Source organism: Vigna unguiculata, chromosome 10 (assembly GCF_037176805.1).
Source record: "Vigna unguiculata cultivar grain cowpea cultivar isolate G323 ecotype 2 chromosome 10, ASM3717680v1, whole genome shotgun sequence".
Classification (NCBI taxonomy): Eukaryota; Viridiplantae; Streptophyta; class Magnoliopsida; order Fabales; family Fabaceae; genus Vigna; species Vigna unguiculata.
This window is the reverse complement of record NC_140801.1, coordinates 44,090,183-44,105,683: the sequence shown is the minus strand read 5'-3', so window position 1 is coordinate 44,105,683 and position 15,501 is coordinate 44,090,183. Positions and strand designations below refer to the sequence as shown.

General features: G+C 41.1%; 2 protein-coding genes across 2 annotated transcripts; both read left to right on the top strand.

The window, feature by feature from the left end:
* The first annotated feature begins 10,481 nt into the window (after positions 1–10,481).
* Positions 10,482–12,490, top strand: LOC114165849 (small ribosomal subunit protein uS15). The gene is made up of 5 exons (XM_028050456.2): positions 10,482–10,638; positions 10,762–10,834; positions 11,453–11,591; positions 11,673–11,859; positions 12,311–12,490. Exons 1-5 carry the CDS (start codon positions 10,616–10,618, stop codon positions 12,342–12,344), a joined length of 456 nt encoding a protein of 151 aa, XP_027906257.1. The 5' UTR covers positions 10,482–10,615; the 3' UTR covers positions 12,345–12,490.
* Positions 12,491–13,159: 669 nt separating this feature from the next.
* On the top strand, positions 13,160–15,438 carry LOC114165536 (two-component response regulator ARR14-like). Its single transcript, XM_085667506.1, has 4 exons — positions 13,160–13,189; positions 14,005–14,775; positions 14,857–15,108; positions 15,208–15,438. The coding sequence occupies exons 1-4, from the start codon at positions 13,160–13,162 to the stop codon at positions 15,436–15,438; spliced, it is 1,284 nt and encodes a 427-aa protein (XP_085523632.1).
* Positions 15,439–15,501: the final 63 nt, after the last annotated feature.

Genomic DNA, 15,501 nt, shown 5'->3' with positions numbered 1-15,501 from the left:
CATTTGGTAGTAGAATACTAGTTTAAGAGTTAGCATTATCTTTTTAATCTCATGAGTCTAACGTCCCATTTAATTTATAAACGCAATTAAAGGAACGCCACACATAAGATAGTATAACAACGCAGTCTTGGGGTTCTCAACATCACCCCTACAAAACTAGGCACACCACGATGCCAACAAAAGCAGGATAATTGATTAACTAAAAGTTTACAATCTAATAACCACGAATACAAGGGCCATAGCCCTAAAGAAAACATGAAGGAAAGAAGGGTGAGATCCAGCCCAGATGGCTAAGTAGCGGAATCGCCATTCCCTTGTTGACCACGAGAACCTCGCCCATCTGCTCCCATCAACCAGGTTGATGATCATCGCAAGGAAGAACAGCCACATACAACACAACCATGCAACGAAACGGGTAAGCTAGAGCCAACAACATATTCATCATACAGTCAAATACATTTTCATCATCTCATACCCATATAACAGCCAAGCGTGTTATGACTCTTCATTCAATACACTACGACTCGACTCGACTCATCCGGATACGTATAACTTGGTCGGATTCAGCGGATGCTTGCACTTGTGGTGGATACCTCTGCTCGACCCTGAGCTGCTCGATCCTGAGCTATGTAATATAAGTGTTATGATGAATCAAATTTCCCTCACCACAAGGTTAGCCCTTACTGGATTTCAGGCCTCCTGCTACTCTCACCACAGGAGTCAGTCCGCTCTAGGTGAGACTAACTGGCTCCTCAGAGTGTCAGGATGCAACCTTACCTTGAACCCTTACCTAGTTATACAAATGGGGCACCACCATGGACACCCACTAACAGGGGCCATGGGATTACGTCCCGACCACTAAAGCGTAGTCCCGGAGGTCTCACCTAGAGGCCCCAAGGAATTACACGCTGGCACGGGCAAACATTCATAAAATAGCAGTAGGAGAACATCAAAGTAATGTTTACAATTCCATACCCATCCATGACAACTATTCCTCGTACGCAACACATTTTGAATCCATACATCTGATCATCGCCACCCCATGAGTCTAAGGTCTCCTCTCATGTTAATACCATGTTCCTTTAATTTCAAACCACATATTCATTTCACATGTTAAGTCCCCACCACACTCATCATTCATCATTCATGAATCATGTCACACATATATAGCAACCCATTAGGCATATATTCATACATCAGTACATGCATCTTATCGTAGCAGTCTTACCCAAACAATTCCAAGCATAAGAGAGCAAATACGCAACCAAACACATCACTGTCTCGCCTAGTCCCACGCTCAGGCGAGACGTTCTCGCTCAGGCGGAACCCCTTCGCCTAGGTGAGGGCTCGAAGGAGGAACGAGGAGCCACCACGGGATCTCGCTTAGGCGAGTCCCTTCTCGCCTGGGCAAGATGCTCGCTCGCTCAAAAACAAGGAGCGGGTCGCCTGGGCGACCACTCGCATAACTGATCTAGGCGAGCCCCTAATAGTCTCGCCACTGCTTCACCTGCAGCAGCCATGATTTCCGGCCAAAACACTCATACAAGCTACTCTCACGCATCAAAACGGAGGATCGAACCGTACAACCAACAATAAACTCATGCACAGATCAAAGGATGACTCGAAACTTGAAAACTCTAACTTCCCGTACCTGGGAGATGCGAGCTAGAGCTTCCGATACTCGAGCGGCAAAGGACAGTAGCCCAAGGAACGACTTCGCGAACTGAAACCAGCAGGACAAGGTTTAAAACGAGCTCACTAGAAAGCTCAAACTGAAAACGTAAAAAAGAGACGAAACGAACATAAAGCTTGAGTTGGGGAGACTTACGCGGAACGGAAGGATGCGGCTGAGCTTGCTAGATTGCGACTCTTCCAAACCCTAGCAGAGGTAAAGGCGGCTGTGGCTCAAGGCAAGGACAAAGCTTTTCTGAAAATGGTAAGGAACTTTAGGTTTAGGACAGACCTAAGAACTTTATACGTTGGGCCGGCCTCAGGCCCACTTACAAGGGCAGCCCACCAACTTTAGGGCAGAAGAAAAAAAATGGGGGCCTTACATTCTCTCCAACAATAAAAAATTTTGACCTCGAAAATAAAGACTCACTAGGTAAACAGATGTGGATGTGATTTTCTCATGTCCTCCTCTAACTCCCACGTCGAGTCACCCGTCCTCCGATCCCAGATAACTTTAACAAGACTAACGGTCTTCCCACAACGTTCCTCAACCTTGCTATCCTCAAGAGCGATGGGTGGTACTTCCACTGTGAGATCCTCCCTGATCTGTATATTCTCAGCTTCCAACACGTGGGCCAGATCGAATACATACTTCCTCAGCTGCGACACGTGAAACACCGGATGAAGGTTCGCCAACTGCGGGGGTAAAGCTATCTCGTAGGCCACCGGTCTAATCCTCCTCGTGATCTGATATGGGCCAAGGAATTTAGGCGAAAGCTTCCTTGAGCGGAGAGCCCTTCCCACGCCCGTGGTTTGGGTCACCCTCAAGAATACATGATCTCCTGTTACAAACTCCAAAGGCCTCCTCCTGCGATCCGCATAGGCCTTCTGCCTACTCTGCGAAGCCAACATCCTATCTTTCACCATCCTCACCTTCTCGGTGGTCTGCTCTAACAACTCGGGTCCAACCAACACGACTTCTCCATCCTGATACCAGCAAAGAGGAGTCCTACACCTCCTGCCGTAAAGAGCCTCGTATGGCGCCATGCCAATGCTCGCATGAAAGTTGTTGTTGTAGGTGAACTCTATCAAAGGCAATACCTCTTCCCAAGCACCCAGATGATCCAATATGCAAGTTCTCAACAAATCTTCTAACGACTGGATCGTCCTCTCAGACTGGCCATCAGTTTGAGGGTGATAAGCTGAGCTCATAGTCAACTTGGTTCCCAAAGCCTCCTGTAAGGTTTGCCAAAACCGGGATGTAAATTGTGGGTCTCTATCAGAGACTATGCTCGAAGGTACTCCATGCAACCTCACAATCTCTTTGACGTACAGTTGGGCCAACTTGGCCATGAACATCCTCAAGTTCATCGCCAAAAAGTGTGCACTCTTGGTCAACTGATCCACTATCACCCAGATGGTGTCATGTCCTCTGAAAGTCCGTGGAAGATGAGTCACAAAGTCCATGGATATGTTGTCCCATTTCCACACCGGTATCTCTAAAGGTTGTAGGATTCCCCCGGGTCGCTGGTGCTCCACCTTCGCCTTCTGACAAGTCAGACAGGCGGATACAAACTGTGCCACATCCTTCTTCATCCCCTGCCACCAGAAAGTTTCCTTGAGGTCCTGGTACATCTTAGTCATGCCAGGATGCAAGCTAAGACGACTCTTATGTCCTTCCTCGAGGATCAACTTTCTCACCTCCGCATCATCAGGTCCGCATACCCTACCCTGAAACCGCAGTATGTCATCATCACCCAAAGCAAAATCTCTAGCCTCATCTGACCCAATCTGTTTTCTAACTCTGTTCAGGCAGACATCCAATAACTGCCTCTCTCTGATTGAGTCCAAGAAGTCACTCGATATAGTAAGGGTACTACACCTAATGGACTCGGACCCCAACTCCACCTGTATCCTCATGTCTCTGAACTTCTCTAGTAGCTCTACCTCTTTTATCATGAGATGTGCCGTATGTACCGTCTTTCTACTCAGAGCATCTGCCACCACATTTGCCTTCCCTGGATGATATAGAAGCTCGAAGTCATAATCCTTCAGGAATTCCATTCACCTCCTCTGCCTCATGTTCAACTCCTTCTGATCAAACAAGTACTTTAAACTTTTGTGGTCGCTGAACACCCGAAACTGAGCACCATACAGATAGTGCCTCCAGATCTTCAAGGCAAAAACTATGGCCGCCAACTCCAGGTCGTGAGTGGGATAATTACGCTCATGTACCTTAAGCTGTCGTGAAGCATACGCCACTACCTTCTTTTCTTGCATCAAGACGCAGCCAAGCCCCAGATGAGACGAGTCGCAGTAGACCTCAAACGGTTTCCCCACATCCGGAATTACCAATATAGGAGCACTCGTCAATCTCCTCTTTAGCTCTTGAAAGCTCTCCTCACACTTGTCCGTCCAAGTGAAAGGTTGGTCCTTCCGAGTAAGCAGAGTCAGAGGCGCCACTATCTTGGAGAATCCCTCTATGAATCTCCTATAGTAGCCCGCTAACCCCACAAAGCTCCTGATCTCTGTGGCTGATTTAGGACTTTCCCACTTTACCACTACCTCGATCTTTGCCGGGTCCACTGCAATCCCCTGGGCGGATATCACATGCCCCAAAAACTGAACTTTGTCCATCCAGAACTCACATTTGGACAACTTGGCATACAACTGTTTCTCTCTCAAAACACCAAGCACCAACCTCAGGTGTTCTGCATGTTTCTCCTGAGTCCTGGAGTAGATAAGGATGTCGTCTATGAAGACCACGACAAACTTATCTAGGAAGGGCCGAAAGATCCTGTTCATGTAGTCCATGAACACTACTGAAGCGTTGGTCACACCAAACGGCATAACCACGTACTAATAGTGGCCATACCTGGATCTGAAGGCCGTCTTCTGCACATCATCAGCCTTCACTAAAATCTGGTGGTAACCCGACCTCAAATCTATCTTCGAGAATACCGATGACCCATGTAGTTGATCCATCAAGTCGTCGATTCTCGGGAGCGGATACTTATTCTTGATCGTCATCTTGTTCAGCTGCCTGTAGTCCACACACAGACGTGAACTCCCGTCCTTCTTCTTCACCAACAACACTGGTGCTCCCCAAGACGAAGTGCTGGGTCGGATGAACTGTTTCTCCATCAGATCTTCTATCTGTTTCTTGAGCTCTACCAACTCTGCCGGAGCCATGCGATATGGGGCCATCGAGACCGGGCCTGTTCCTGGGACTAGATCAATAGAGAACTCCACCTCTCTACTGGGAGGCAACCTTGGTACCTCCTCCGGAAACACATCCACAAAATCCTGGACGACTGGTATCACAGACGTCGTCTCCCCTCTCTCCACCTCCATATGCGTGAAGACCAAGTAACACTACGCACCGTCCTGTAGTTCCCTCATAACACCCTGAGAGAACACCAACTCACGCTCATCTGAGTCGAGAAACAACAATCTCTTCTCCCGACAATCTATCAGAATACGATTGGCAGAGAGCCAATCCATTCCTAAGATCACCTCCAACTCCTGTAGAGGTAGGCAGATTAAGTTCACTTTGTACCTGTGCCCCTTTACTTCCACTGGAAGTCTAGCACACAAGGACGACGTCCTGACCAAACCCGACGTCGGAGTAGACACCGCAAGTTCACACTACAACTCGCGCACCGGCAGACCCAACCGTTCCACACATGCATTTGATACAAAAGAGTGTGTCGCTCCAGAATCATATAGTACACAACATCTCATCCCATAAATCACATAATAACCCATAACAAGGTTACCTGAACCTACAGCCTCAGCTCCGGTCATGGCATAGACTCTGCCCGTCGCCTGAGGCCTGTTGCCTCTATCTCTCCCCTAATGCTGATGGGGTGTCTGAATTGGAGGGCGTGTCGCTGCCCTGGCAAGGTTGGGACAATCCCTCCCAAAGTGTCCTTCCTTGCCACAGTTGTTGCACCTACGGTAACCCTCCCTACGCGGACACGCATACCTCGGGTGGGGTCCTCCACATGTGTAACACCGAACTCGGCCCTGCTGAGGAGAAAAGCTCCTAGACTCCTGAGGCTGATGGTGTGGTCTATCATACGGTCTCCTCAGCTCCTCATGTCTGGGCCTGGACCCAAATGGTCCACCGATCCTCTGAGGCGGCTGTGGCTGTTGTGGGTGCTGACCTTCCACCTCACGCTTCATCTTCTCCATCACTCTGGCCTTCTCTACCAGAGCAGCAAAATCCTTGATGGACAAGGGTGCCACCATCAAGCGGATATCACCGCGAAGCCCATTCTCAAACTTCCTGCATCGCCACTCCTCATCGAGTGGTAGGGTGTAGAAACGGCTGAGGTGTTTGAACCTCTCAGCATACTCTGCTACTGTCTTCCCTCCCTGGGTCAATTGGAGGAATTCCACCTCCTTGGCGTACCGGATGCTGTCAGGAAAGTACTCTGATAGGAATCTCTCCCTGAAAGTCTCCCATGACACTGGCTCATCCCTCTCCTCCAGGATAGATTTGGTGCTGCTCCACCAATGCTTCGCCTCTCCTGTGAGCATGTACACAGAGAACGCCAACCTGTTCTCTGCAGGGCACATCTTCGCATCATAGATGCGCTCCAGGTCCTTCAGTCATTGGTCTGCGGCGTCAGGACTAGTCTTCCCATCAAATTTCGTCGGGTGGTGCTTCAGAAAGTCCTCCAGGCTCCACTCCCTGACTGCAGGTCGTGGTTCAGGACCAACCACAGGGGCAATCGCCCTGTTCTCCTCCAGCTGGCGGAGGGCCTCCATATGCTGCCGATGAGCATCCTCAGCAGCTAACCTCGCAGCCTCCATCTGCTGCATCACTGCCTGCTGCTGCTCAAGCGACGCCGTCTGTCGTTACATGGATGTCTCATGTTGTTGCATCATCGCAGCACTCTGCTATGCCATAGCTGCTACCATCGCCTCTATGGGATGATTGAGAAGCTCGACGAGGAGGTGCCATAGTCCACTGGCACACAGAAAATCACTTGGTTAGGCTCGATAAAGGCAAAAATTTTAACTGAACACTCAGAGACACACAGAGAAAACTAAGCGGACAACCCAAGTCCACAGACCTAAGGAATGACCGCTCTGATACCATAAATGTAACGTCCCATTTAATTTATAAACGCAATTAAAGGAACGCCACACATAAGATAGTATAACAACGCAGTCCTGGGGTTCTCAACATCACCCCTACAAAACTAGGCACACCACGATGCCAACAAAAGCAGGAGAACTGATTAACTAAAAGTTTACAATCTAATAACCACGAATACAAGGGCCATGGCCCTAAAGAAAACATGAAGGAAAGAAGGGTGAGATCCAGCCCAGATGGCTAAGTAGCGGAATCGCCATTCCCTTGTTGACCACGAGAACCTCGCCCATCTGCTCCCATCAACCAGGTTGATGATCATCGCAAGGAAGAACAGCCACATACAACACAACCATGCAACGAAACGGGTAAGCTAGAGCCAACAACATATTCATCATACAGTCAAATACATTTTCATCATCTCATACCCATATAATAGCCAAGCGTGTTATGACTCTTCATTCAATACACTACGACTCGACTCGACTCATCCGGATACGTATAACTTGGTCGGATTCAGCGGATGCTTGCACTTGTGGTGGATACCTCTGCTCGACCCTGAGCTGCTCGATCCTGAGCTATGTAATATAAGTGTTATGATGAATCAAATTTCCCTCACCACAAGGTTAGCCCTTACTGGATTTCAGGCCTCCTGCTACTCTCACCACAGGAGTCAGTCCGCTCTAGGTGAGACTAACTGGCTCCTCAGAGTGTCAGGATGCAACCTTACCTTGAACCCTTACCTAGTTATACAAATGGGGCACCACCATGGACACCCACTAACAGGGGCCATGGGATTACGTCCCGACCACTAAAGCGTAGTCCCGGAGGTCTCACCTAGAGGCCCCAAGGAATTACACGCTGACACGGGCAAACATTCATAAAACAACAGTAGGAGAACATCAAAGTAATGTTTACAATTCCATACCCATCCATGACAACTATTCCTCGTACGCAACACATTTTGAATCCATACATCTGATCATCGCCACCCCATGAGTCTAGGGTCTCCTCTCATGTTAATACCATGTTCCTTTAATTTCAAACCACATATTCATTTCACATGTTAAGTCCCCACCACACTCATCATTCATCATTCATGAATCATGTCACACATATATAGCAACCCATTAGGCATATATTCATACATCAGTACATGCATCTTATCGTAGCAGTCTTACCCAAACAATTCCAAGCATAAGAGAGCGAATACGCAACCAAACACCTCACTGTCTCGCCTAGTCCCTCGCTCAGGCGAGACGTTCTCGCTCAGGCGAAACCCCTCCGCCTAGGCGAGGGCTCGAAGGAGGAACCAGGAGCCATCACGGGATCTCGCTTAGGCGAGTCCCTTCTCGCCTGGGCGAGATGCTCGCTCGCTCAAAAACAAGGAGCGGGTCGCCTGGGCGACCACTCGCATAACTGATCTAGGCGAGCCCCTAATGGTCTCGCCTAGGCGAGACTGTCTCGCCTGGGCGACACCAACAGGTCTCGCCACTGCTTCACCCGCAGCAGCCATGATTTCCGGCCAAAACACCCATACAAGCTACTCTCACGCATCAAAACGGAGGATCGAACCGTACAACCAATAATAAACTCATGCACAGATCAAAGGATGACTCGAAACTTGAAAACTCTAACTTCCCGTACCTGGGAGATGCGAGCTAGAGCTTCCGATACTCGAGCGGCGAAGGACAGTAGCCCAAGGAACGGCTTCGCGAACTGAAACCAGCAGGACAAGGTTTAAAACGAGCTCACTAGAAAGCTCAAACTGAAAACGTAAAGAAAAGACGAAACGAACATAGAGCTTGAGTTGGGGAGACTTACGCGGAACGGAAGGATGCGGCTGAGCTTGCTAGATTGCGACTCTTCCAAACCCTAGCAGAGGTAAAGGTGGCTGTGGCTCAAGGCAAGGACAAAGCTTTTCTGAAAATGGTAAGGAACTTTAGGTTTAGGGCAGACCTAAGAACTTTATACGTTGGGCCGGCCTCAGGCCCACTTATAAGGGCAATCCACCAACTTTAAGGCAGAAGAAAAAAAAATGGGGGCCTTACAATGAGCCTTTATATATTCAAATTTTATGAATATAAAAAATAAATAATGTATTGTGTTTTTTCATAATCGATTTTTAATTGTGGGTATCATAAATTTTTCTTTTAGTAATTGAGTCTTTGAATTTTTGATTTGATTATGTTAAATAATTTTTTAATCTTAAACTTAAAAAATAGATATATTAATGAAAAATAAAAGAATACATTTATTTTTTAAAAGAATAGATTCACTTATTTACATATTAGGAAATATGATATTAATAATCTAATCGTTCAATTAGAAGACCCATTTTCTAAGGTTCAAAGAATAATTACATGTCAAGAATTTTATATTTATTTTTTAGAACGTGATCTGAAAAAACGTCTTCAAATATAAAAATATATGTGATTTTTATTATAGTTATAATTGTTTATTCTGTAGGTACAATTATACTAAATTATGTATTAATTTTTATTGTATTGTATTAATGACAATAATTAAATATATAAATTTTGAATATATTAATTATTATTATTATTAAATATAAATACTAAGCAAGTGTTGAGATTTCATCCGACAAAATTGGAGAGTTTTCTGATCCATTCAAAACATTTTTTACGTTCACACGTCATTCATATATTTTTAAGATTGGTTGGTGAACAATGACCGTCTTCTAAATAACTCACTCTTATAAATATAGTTTGAGGTACGATAATGGTGTGCATCCAACAAGAACATGTTCAAGAAACCATTTGAAAAAAGGTTAACAGAATCGACCACTATACAACACTTAATAGGTTTTATAGTCAGGAATAATTTGAAAAATAATTGTACAAGTTACTGTAGTGGACTTTGGTCCAGCTTTTCATGGCCCACATCGCTCTAAATCCAAATGATTCAGCAACCTCGGTCTTCATGGTCTTGTTAAAATAAATGATAAGAAAAGGAGCGAAAGTTAAAATTAGAGAAAGAAAAACCTTAAGTAAAAAAAAATAATATTTTTTTTTCAGTTTCTCTCTTTTAATAAATAAATACAGGCAAGAAAATTTTTGAAGATATTTATTATAAAAACCAATATACTTATTTTACATAATAATTTGTTATTAAAAAATATCATAATTATTATTTTATCAGTAAAAATACATGTCTTACGTAGTTATTTTTTTAATGATAACAAAAATAAATAATAAAGATGTAATTATAGAACTAAATATTAATACTTTTTATAATTTTATTTGTTCATTCGGTAGATAATATTTTATTACAAATAGTTGTTTTAGTTTAAAAAATAATTCAATTTTAAAAAAAGAATTGAGTTTGAAAAAAGGTATAATTGATAAATTTTTATTTATTAAAGACTAAATTTGAAAAAAGGAAAAAAAAGTATACACTAAAAAAATATTCGATTTTGTATAGATAGTATAGATAGATATTGTCAATGTATAAACACTGTTGAAATAGTTGATAAACTAGTATTAAAAAATTATGAAGTAATTAATTTTCAAAATTTTATTTTAAATTTCGCTAAACATAATATGTAAAAATAGGTTAACCGTTCTTTGTATGAATTCTTTCCATTAGTTACCCCTAAATTGAACTTCAATGAGACCTTAATTTAGGCTCTAGGACAAACCCGGGAGAAATAAAAACAACTGGTCCAAGCCCAATTGAATGACGGCCCGATCCAATGAGGTTTACCCTAGTTTTCACTACCTTCATATTCTTAGGGTTTCTCCTCATTCATTCTAGTTCTTCGGTGCAGGCGCAGCAGAGAGACAGAGAGAGTGTCGTCCTTCTTCAAACGCGGTCACCATGGGGCGTATGCACAGTCGCGGGTATGTTTTCATTGTCACGTTTTCACGTTAGAGAATACGGAGAAAACAGTTCTATTCATTTTCCTTTTCTCTAACGTTGTTGCTGTTCTAATGTGTTGGTTCGCTGAATGTTTTTGTTTTCAGTAAGGGTATCTCCAGTTCGGCTCTTCCATATAAGAGGACCCCACCTAGCTGGTTGAAGATTTCGTCTCAGGATGTAAGAAATGCACACCCCATTTACTTTCTTTCTTGCTCTTCGGCCTGAATTTGTGTTGATGTTATCTTTCTTCTTAGATGCTTGAAAACTGTGACTGTTAACCTAAATAAATGTTTTTTTATGTGTTTTTGTAATGTGCGTATGTTGTTAGGTATCTATCTTACTTCATTGTGCATGCATATAATTAGGTTCAACGATTCTTCTCTTTTAATTGGAAACTCTGTTGTAATTTTATCTCAAGCAGTTTTGTTGCGATCTGTGCTATTAGGGAAGTTTTGAAAAAAATGTTTGAACTTGTTAATACAAAAAATTGTAAGACATTGGTGAATCCTTGTTCTTGTGTATAATTAGAAAAGAACATTGCTGGAATCAACATTGCTGTATTAATGATGTAAGGGCTCCTGTAAAACTACATGGCAAGTTCAATTGGGTTCTGGACTGTTTTCTAATATCTTCTTCATATGTATTTTGGTGTTAACATTCTAGTATTCTAATAAATTTATGAATATGGTTAAAGAGTTCGGATTTGTTTAATTTTTAATGTTTGTTGCTGTGTTAATCATACAGCGGTGCACTTATGGATTATGTTATTTTGTTATGATATTATGAATTTCACAGGTGGAGGAGAACATCTGCAAGTTTGCCAAGAAAGGTCTCACTCCATCCCAAATTGGTGTTATTCTTCGTGACTCTCATGGAATTGCTCAGGTGAAGAGTGTCACTGGAAGCAAGATTCTCCGTATATTGAAAGCCCATGGTATGACCTTTTCCATCATTGTTGTTATGGTATTGTGTTGCATTTGCAATTGTATAGTAAGAGTGTCATTTTCAATTGTAGGGCTTGCTCCTGAAATTCCTGAGGATTTGTATCACCTGATCAAAAAGGCTGTCTCCATCAGGAAGCACTTGGAGAGGAATAGGAAGGACAAGGATTCTAAATTCAGGTTAATTTTGGTTGAGAGTAGGATTCACCGCCTGGCCCGTTACTATAAGAAGACTAAGAAGCTTCCACCTGTGTGGAAATAGTAAGTCTTCAAATTTATGATAATGGTTGATTTATGATATAATCTAAACTTTGCCTTTTGATAAATGGTTGTTTTCAGATTTTCTTCATTTTCAGTTTCACTCTTTTGACCAACCCTATTCGCTATGTGATTTTAAATAAGTTTATCACAATCGAAGTATTTTATCTTTAGAATATTTTTAATGCATGGCGATTTCATTTTTAAGGATTGCTGGCTCTGCATTATTGGTCAAATTTTCGTGATAGATTCAACAAATGCATTTACCTTCTGAAACATCATTGCTTTGATCAAGAGTTTTTCTGCAGTTATTTATACTTATCACTGTAGATCTGTCATCAATTACGGATTGATTCTATGTTCCTATACCATATTTTCTTGTTTTTATCTGTAGCTATATTAAGTTTCTGTGCTCTCATTTTCCTAATATTTGTTTGTTTTGTCTGAATTGCAGTGAATCCACAACTGCCAGCACCCTTGTGGCTTAGAGTGAACTGTTTTAAGATATGATAGAATTCTTCCATCAATGTACTTTTTGATAAGCAAATTTATTTCTTTCATGTGATTTTCGAGTTTTCAATTCTTGTTAAAACACTTATCCAATGGTAGTTTTGATGATGGATTTTTGTTTTTATTGTTGATTATCGATATGTCGTTTTGGTTTCTATCTCGTAATAATTTAATTTGGAAGTGAACATATTGGTGAAGATTTTTTGTTTTGGTTGATCCAACATGCCATAGTCAATGCTGACTTCTTTTGGCCTAACAGTAACATTCAATTATATCACTTTCAATAATATTTTTTAATTGTTAATGCAATTTTGTCTCAGTCGCGTTTTAAATAATATAAATTGAACTACATATTGTTATTAATTATTTTTTAAGACTATCTGTTTTAAAATAAAAGAATATGGTATTATAAGCAATGAGTATTGAGCTTTACATTCTCATATTTTATAAATTTCAACTATATCTTTAGTTTAATAATAGTTTGGAATTATGCAATTTATATTTTGAAATATATAATCTGAAATGTGAAATTATAATTTAAACTGTATAATTTTGTTTTATATTTTTGGTATTTTAGGTTATAGAATTTGTAATGTAAATTGGAAAGACAATCTGGAATATGTATTGTAATTCACATTCTTATATTCATTCTGAATTATACATCTGAAATATAATTTTACACGTACAAACTGAAATATAAATTACATTTTGGATTGTATGGAAATATAAAATTAATTTAGTATTACGAAATGCTTCTCACGCACGAGTCATGTCTCTGTTGGATGCGATTACGATGGTGTTCGATATACAAAATGCAGAGGCTGTGAGTGAATATCATGCTTCGATAGGCACGAGGTGCATGTAGTGGATATTTGCTGAATAGAGAGGGCGAGAAGGGATAAAATTGTCATTTTATCAAGATCATGGAGGTGCAAGAAGAAAACATGGAGGTACAAGAAAAAATAGTCTAAATGATTTAGTTATAAATTATTTTACTCTAGAATATAATAAACTGATAAAACAGTAAGACACATTATAAGTGATTGAAGACAGGTGAAATAAGGCACTGTATTAAACTATGGTATGGAAGAAGAACTTCATTTGAACGATCAATGATAAATTCGGTATTGTCGGAAGGTTCTAATTAATTTTCTTTTCAGTGTATTATATATAATTATATATAATTACTATAAAGTTGATTATTAATTTTGTTTATGTTAAAAAGATTATTTATTTTTATTTATGTTTTAGGATCACAATTGAATCATAATAATTGAACGGTTATACTAGTAAAAAAAGTTGCATATTCTAACTTATTGTTATTCTAACTTATTGTTATTCTAACTTATTGTTATAGTTTTAGGGTAAATTTTTTGGATATATGTATTAGTTGATGGATTTTGGGGGCTTCCAGATTTTTGGTTGACACGTGAAGTGAACAATCTAGTTTCTTATTCTCCTAGTAAATAATCATCATTTCTTCCATTATAACTCTAAATCCTTCTTCCTTCTCTCTTTCTCCATTTTTAGATAAATGAGAACATGCATTCACTTACTTTCACTTGCTTTCTTCCTCTGCATTCTAAGGTGACATTGCAAAGCCATGGCCAAAATTCTTCTTCTGCAATTCAAATTTAGGATACACTTTTTCAAGTCCCATCAACTCTCATTATTCTTGCCATCGACACTAACTTAACCGTTCTTGAATTCATCAAGAAAACATGCAACCAGTACGGTATTCAAGTTTTGGCATACTCTGAATCTCTACCTGCTCTGAATGCATTACAAGAAAGAAAAGGGTGTATTGATTGGATACTCGTGGAGGTTGATATGCCAATCGTTAATGGCTATGAATTTCTAAGTTTTCTCAACAAAGAACAAATTAATGTTCCTCTCATAACGATGTCTTGGGATGATAGTATGGTTTCTATGATGAGGGCGTTCAGACTTGTAGCTCATGATTATTGGATTAAACCTTTGCATGAGATTCGGTTCAAGAGTATGCGCACACACTTTCTGAAGAAATGTGTAAGTGAAGAAGATACGTCGCAGAAGGAAACTGAAACTGATTGCTTAATAAGAAGAATAAGTGATAATTCTGAACCGGCTTCATCAATGGCTCTTAGGAGCAACAACAATAATTTTGAAGAAGACGATGATGTTGATGAATCAATAAATCCACCCTCCACCAAGAAGCCTCGTGTTGTATGGGAAGAAAAACTGCATGGTGCATTTATCAACGCTATCAAACAAATTGGAATTGAAAATGTTGTGCCAAAGAAAATTCTTGAAGCAATGAATGTCCCTGGTTTGGAAAGAGGACATGTTGCTAGTCATTTGCAGAAATACAAAAAATATTTAAAACAGAAGCAACAGAAACAACAACAACAACAAAATGACATGTCTCTTGTTTCAGTGACACAAATAGAGCAACAACAACAACAGAACGACATGTCTCTTGTTTCAAGGAGACAACAACAATCGCAACAGAATGACATGTCGTGGAACACAGAACCAAGGATGTGTGCAGTTGAAAGAGTTCACTTGCAACCTCTTTCTGCAACTGCAATGACAAATTTTTATCCTGGTTTTACAGGTAACATGGAAGAGGCAGCTTTGGCACATGATCATCATCCTTTAGGAACCGTTGGTAACATTGCCATCACCGAGAATTGTTCAGAAGAACAATCAAGTCCAAATACACAACTGGGTGACAATTTTCATGCAGAGGAAGAAGCTTTGGCACATGATCATAATTTAGCAAGTAACTAGAATTTTCAAGTGGGAACTCTAGATGATCCAACTATGCATCATAATCAAATGTATCCAATGTACTTTCAGCCATCTTCCACGATGATTTCTGGAAATCATCAACCTTTTGTCTCACAGAATTGCAACTTTGGTATGAACATGGATCATGTTTCTCAACCAATACAACAAGGTGAAGCCATTGTTGATGAATATAGTACTGGAGATTCCATTTATCGTCCACAGTTTCAAAATGCAGATTTGCCAAGTGGTGCTTTTAGGAGCCAAAATCGCCATATTGATGATAAGTTCTGTCAGCAATGAATCACCACAAGACATTTCGGAGGAAAATGTGTAACTCTTATAACAATATTTCCATGTATATGT

Bases quoted from the DNA above. Each gene is read 5' to 3' on its own strand.
- LOC114165849 (XM_028050456.2), top strand. From the start codon at position 10,616: ATGGGGCGTATGCACAGTCGCGG. The intron at 10,639-10,761 runs GTATGTTTTCAT...TTTTGTTTTCAG, and splicing joins GGGCGTATGCACAGTCGCGG to TAAGGGTATCTCCAGTTCGG. The intron at 11,860-12,310 runs GTAAGTCTTCAA...TCTGAATTGCAG, and splicing joins CTTCCACCTGTGTGGAAATA to TGAATCCACAACTGCCAGCA.
- LOC114165536 (XM_085667506.1), top strand. From the start codon at position 13,160: ATGGTGTTCGATATACAAAATGCAGAGGCT. The intron at 13,190-14,004 runs GTGAGTGAATAT...ATTCAAATTTAG, and splicing joins ATATACAAAATGCAGAGGCT to GATACACTTTTTCAAGTCCC. The intron at 14,776-14,856 runs GTTTCAGTGACA...CAATCGCAACAG, and splicing joins AACAAAATGACATGTCTCTT to AATGACATGTCGTGGAACAC.